The sequence below is a fragment of the Bufo bufo genome, chromosome 5 (genome assembly GCF_905171765.1).
Source record: "Bufo bufo chromosome 5, aBufBuf1.1, whole genome shotgun sequence".
Lineage (NCBI taxonomy): Eukaryota > Metazoa > Chordata > Amphibia > Anura > Bufonidae > Bufo > Bufo bufo.
The window spans coordinates 137,632,495-137,638,494 of NC_053393.1; the positions used below are offsets into that span (position 1 = coordinate 137,632,495).

Here is a 6,000-nt window from a genome sequence, read left to right on the forward strand (position 1 = left end):
CCCATGCCTCCTCTGGATCATCCAGATGGTCATTGGCAAACTTCAGACGGGCCTGGACATGTGATGAATTGAACAGGGGAACCTTCCGTGCAATGCATGATTTGAAACCATGACTGCATAGTGTTCTACCCACAGTGACCTTTGAAACTGTGGTCCCAGCTCTCTTCATGTCATTGACCAGCTCCTCCCTTGTAGTTCTGGGCTGATTTCTCACCTTTCTTATCATCAGTGATACCCCACGAGTTGAGATCTTGCATGGAGCCCCAGTCCGAGGGAGACTGACAGTCATCTTTAGGTTCTTCTATTTTCTAACAATTGCTCCAACAGTTGATCTATTTTCACCAAGCTGCATGGAAATTGCCCCGTAGCCCTTTCCAGCCTTGTGGAGGTCCACAAATTTGTCTCTAGTGTCTTTTGACAGCTGTTTGGTCTTGCCCATGGTAGTAGTTGGTGTCTGACGGACTGTGGGGTGGACAGGTGTCTTTAAAGAGCTCAGACAGGTGCTACTAAGTTAGATTATTGAGTGGAGTAGAAGTAGACTTTTTAAAGGCACAGTTACAGGTCTTTGAGAGCCAGAATTCTTGCTGTTTCTCAGGTGTTCAAAAACTTATGTTCAGCAGTGCAAGACAAATAAATTCTTTAAAAATCATACAATGTGATTTCTTGAATTTTATTTATTTATTCTGTCTCTCAGAGTGGGAATGCACCTACAATATGAATTTCAGACCCCTCCATGATTTCTTGTGTTCAAATGCTTCTGTTCCTCACTGTATGCGCCGACATGCAATTATATATAAACAAACCATTAATCATATATATTTTTCAAAATGTATTGGGTTTTATTTGACATAGTGTTGAACTCCCTTAAAGTAAAACATCAAAATGAAACTTTTCCAAAAAGGCATACAGCAATTGGCTGAAATTTAGACATATCTAGTCATAAGAGATTAGTGCTAACTCTTTACACTGTCAGTTAAAACCATAGGCCACAGGTGTTACAGTGGAACTGAACACAGATGGTGCAGTCATTATACATTTGTTATGCTGTTCGTAATAAAGCTATCTAAAAACTAAACTCAAGTCAGTATGATTGGTAGAGGCAATTATAAAAAATAATATTTGCTAATGAATAAATGTGATTCTCAAAGTTATTTACTTACTCCAGAGTAGAAAGGTTCACCAGACACACAAATGACATCCTGTTCTTGAATCATCAATATGTCTTTGGCTAAGTGGAGTCGAACTTTGAAAGGCTCTTGACTACCATCTTGCAGCAAACAATTTCCTGTCTTTGCCTTCAAATAGGTAAAAGAAAATATTTTTAGACTACAAAGAGAGTCTTAATAAAGATCCATTTTCAGATAATGGCTTTAGTAATTTGCATGTATGATGTGATAGTAAAAATAAAACACCCAGTAAAAATAAAAAATGAATATGTGCAGTACATTCTTAACACATAAGCAGGAAAACCATTAAATTATGATTATTTGAATGTTTATTTGATATAGCATCTTGATATTCTGCAATGCTTTTCATAAAATGTATTCATACTCAGTAGCATACCTTCAAGGAAAGGAACCCTTAGCAGAGATTAAAAGGGTTTTTCCAGGATTTTTTTTACTGATGACCTATCCTCACGCTAGGTCATCAGTATGTGATCAGTGGGGTATTGACATTCGAATCCCCTGCCAATCAGTTGTGTCGAGAAGGCAGCAGCGCTGCTGCCATTTTGCAGCTTACCAAGCACAGCGTTGTACATTGTATAGCAGCTGTGCTTGGTACTGCCCTCGGCCCCATTCACTTTAACGGGGCTTAGCTGTTCCTAGGCCACATGACACATTAACGTCTTATCACTCGGCTTGGGAAAACCAGGGAAAAGGCAGTGGCACTCACTGTGGCCTTCCCAAACAACTGATCAGCGGGAGTCCTTGGACCCCCACCGATCAGATAGTGATGACCTAGGTAGGAAAATCTTGGAAAACCCCTTTAAATTGAATCCTTTATTATAGTGCTGGGTTTTGATACCCAAGACAGAAGGGCTGGGTGTTTATTTAATTTTCCACGTGCTTTAAATGACCCTTGGGCCATTTCCCCAACCACTTCTTTCTTACATAAAGGAAACCTGTAGAGATTTTCACCATTCTAAAAGAAAAGGGATGGAACAAGTTGGCACCCAGAGGAGACCTATGCAAACACTGGGAGAACGTATAAACTTTTTGCAGATGGTTGAATTCAAATCCAGTACCCCGACACTACAAGGCGACAATGCTAATTAATTGAAGCTGCAGTTTAAATATAATGTTACAAAATATTATAGATACAATGTTAATAAAACAATTTACAGCATTCATTTTATATGCAGCTAAGTCATGAGCAGATACAAATATTATCACCTGCAAACACAGGTTCTTGGCTTTGGTTGCCTATAATATCTATCCCCTGGTGTCCATATTGGGTTCTAAATTCACAGAAGAAACTTTGTAAGTGTATAAGGATCAAGACACATGGTCATTTTCTGTCACTGCTCAGTTCTGTTTTGACAGGAGAATAAACAGAAGTTGGCTATTCTCATAAAGTTAATTTATCTCTCTAAACATAGTGCCTGTGCAATGAGGATCTAACAGAGACAGATGTCAGTGTAGGATGGAAGAAAGCTTGACAATGGTCTATTTTCTCTCCATCAAACATTTGTCTTTCCTGGTACCAACGTGTGCAAGCGGTTATTTCATTGAGAGCAATGTATTTTTATGTATTTCTCGCCAGCCCCTTGTCAAGAAGAATATCAGAACAGAATCTTTTTTTTCTAACATTTTAACATATTTTTCTCAACCTAACACATACGCTTCTTGTACTTACATCCAGCAACCTGTCATTACATTGACATGTCCCATCCTTGCTATCAAAAAAGACTTTACCATGGTGTCAATATATGTGAACAGCACATTGACATTTACTATGATAAATGCACCACTTTCTTGGCACTGTCTGCACCAAAATATTGGTGCACATCATTTTAGACATATTTATTGTTCAGATGCTCCAAAAATAATGATTTTTTGCAACATTCCCTACATATCCTGTCCAGCTTTTGTCTACCTTTTCGATACATTTATGAAGCTGAAATCTACAATTCTGGTGCACAAAAGTGATGCAGATTAAAACCAATTTAGAAATTGTCTAACATATTTAATGGAATTTTGGCACACTGCAATACATTTTTGGCTCAGAGACAAAATTTTGGAGCAAAGCACAATTTGGAGAAAGAATGTTAGTGTATTTGGACATATTTTCATAGCATGTGGGCAAATTTACAGCATAAATTAAGCCAACAAATAAGTATAATTTACAGTAGACAAGACTCATCAGATTAGAGATGAATTAAATCAAAATTAGACCCAAGTTTTTCAGAAAATTCTGATTTATTAGAATCAGAATTACTTCAGGTTTAATTCAGGAGAACTTTTGAGAGGGAGACAACAGTCAGAGGCAGTGCCCCCTTGTCTTTTGAGGGCATTTTACGTGGAACAGTTTTTCACCGTATTTTTTGTACGGCCCATTTATATATTTGTATAGGTTAATCATGTCCCCCCTTAGATGCTTCTTCTCAAGACTAAATAAATCCAATTCTTTTAATCTTTCTTCATAACTAAGACCCTCCATGCCCCTTACCAGTTAAGTGGCCATTAGACATGATAGGACAAGAACTTATTGTGCATATGACAATACATTTTGGGTGATGGATGTGTCTTACAAGAACAAAACCAAAAGGGAACCTTTTACATTTTAAAGAATAATATAATGTTTTCATAAATCACAGCCTAACAAAGTTTAGGTTCAGAGCAATGAGGTTGCTTAGGCATAATGCAAAGTCTTCCTCAACTCCATGTATGGAAAAAGTGGAATTTTAATCTGACTCTACCCGGTTTTCAATAGTAATCACATCATTAGGGCACAGGCGAGGTGAGTATGTCAAATTAAGTCAAATGCTGCTAGACCTCCCTGCCCTGCCAGTCGGCACCTTTCTGTGATATAGTCAGTTCACCACCTGTTTTGTTCAACAGTAGTCATAGCTGGCATGCATAGCTAAATACTAGCACTGAAAACAGACACAAAAACATAATTTTTTGTTTTTTTTGCTTACTCATTTTCACATTGGCACTATTACCTTTCATGGGCCTTATGCATGGAACTTATTTTTCTGGGACATAATGTGGAGCAGTTATCTTTTAGGTGATATTATGTGGGACCATTATATTTCAGGGGTAGTATAGAAGCCATCTTTATTTTGGGGTACTATGCTGGGCATTTATCTTTTAGAGGGACTTTGTTGGGCAACCATCTTTCAGGGGGCACTATGTTGGACACTTATCTTTCAGGGTGTATTTTGCAGGGCACTTATCTTTTATTTGGTAGTACAGTGCATAGCACTGTTTTCAGATGTACAATATATGGCACTCATATATAGGGTACAGTGTATGTCATTATTATAAACAGAGGGTACAGTGTGTATCACATATTAAGGAGCACTATGGCACTATTTCTGAGACTGTAACGTGCAGCAGTGTTATATTTAGGGGGCACAGAGTGTGACACTATTATATTTAGGGGCTGTTCCATTTGGAAGTTTTTGTAGTTTTCTTTAGTTTAGGGGTTAAGAATTTGAAAAAGTGATAAAGCAAAGAAATCTGGATGGCAAACTGTTAAAAGACAAATCATGTCCAAGAGAAGTTGTCTTGGCAGTTTCGGACAGAGTTAAGAGAAAAGAGTAGAAAATTACTCCAATTAAAGAGGATGCCATCTGTAAGCCACTGAATGTCATTCTCATTGTTTTACCATTCTTATTTGGGAAATCATTTCCAATGTATCCTTGCATTGTTTTGGTCACACAGGGAGCTGTTATTTCACATGATACAAACCCATATATTAGAGTCAACTTGATTTTAAGGTTTTTGTCTCTACTGGATTTATGCAGTGAGCTTGTTTCTGGTGTTGTATATGTTATCTTGGTTCTGTTCTTATGTGCTGAGCTTAGTTCTAATCTTTATTTTATTTTTATATGAACTTCATTCTGATGTTGTGATTACATTAACATATATATTTGAAAAGTATTTAACCGCCTCACGTCCGCCCATAGACTATAAACGTCCTATGGGTGGACGTCTATTTCTGACAGCACGTTTTAAAACGTCCTGTCAGAAATAGCAGCTGCACGCTAATCGTGCAGCTGCTGATCGGGTTGCCCGCTGTCAGTGACAGCAGGGCAACCCTAAGACAAGGCAGGGACAGTTCCCAGGTGTCCCTGCCTTCACGATCGCTGCAGACACAGCGCTCACCGAGCGCTGTGTCTGCAGAGCAGGAAGCGCTGTGCGCTTCCTGTTCCGGCCCGGCGGTCATGTGGCCGCCGTGACCGGAGTGTGCAGGGGCTGTGTGAGGTCTCTCAGAGACCTCGATCAGCCCTGCACTGAGGCTGTACAGCGCTGGATTGCTGCTGTACAGCCTCTATAGGGGTGCATTTGTCCTGTAACTGGGGCTACTATGTCAGCCCCAGTTACAGGAGAAATCAACAGTGTAAAAAAAAAAAAAAAAGTGAAGTAAATGTCCCCCAGAGGTCTTGTATGACCTTATGGGGGACGAAAAGTGTAAAAAAAAAATAAAAAAAATAAAGGGTTGAAAAAATAAAATAAAATAAAGTTTCACATGTAAAAAAAAAAAAAGTTCCCAAGTTAGGAATAAAAAAAAAAATTAAAAATAGAAAAAATAAAATAAAATAGACATATTTGGTATTGCCGCGTCCGTAAAAACCAGCTCTATAAAAATATCACATGACCTAACCCCTCGGGTGAACACCGTAAAAAAAAAAAAAAAAAACTGTGTCAAAACAAGCAATTTTTGTCACCTTGCATCACAAAAGGTGCAACACCAAGTGATCAAAAACGCGTATGTCCCACAAAATAGTACCAATAAAACCGTCACCTCATCCCGCAAAAAATGAGCCCCTAC

At 38.5% G+C, this 6,000-nt stretch overlaps 1 protein-coding gene across 1 annotated transcript in view; it reads right to left on the reverse strand.

The window, feature by feature from the left end:
* Positions 1 to 2,088, reverse strand: part of SNTG1 (syntrophin gamma 1) — a gene marked incomplete at its 3' end in the record, with an annotated part of 293,950 nt that extends 291,862 nt beyond the window's left edge. Inside the window, exons 1-2 of the mRNA XM_040433887.1 lie at positions 2,026 to 2,088; positions 1,161 to 1,295 (exon numbers count right to left, since the gene is read on the reverse strand). Coding sequence (XP_040289821.1) covers positions 1,161 to 1,295; positions 2,026 to 2,088 — 198 coding nt within the window. The remainder of the gene's footprint in view (positions 1 to 1,160; positions 1,296 to 2,025) is intronic.
* Between the last annotated feature and the right edge of the window lie 3,912 nt (positions 2,089 to 6,000).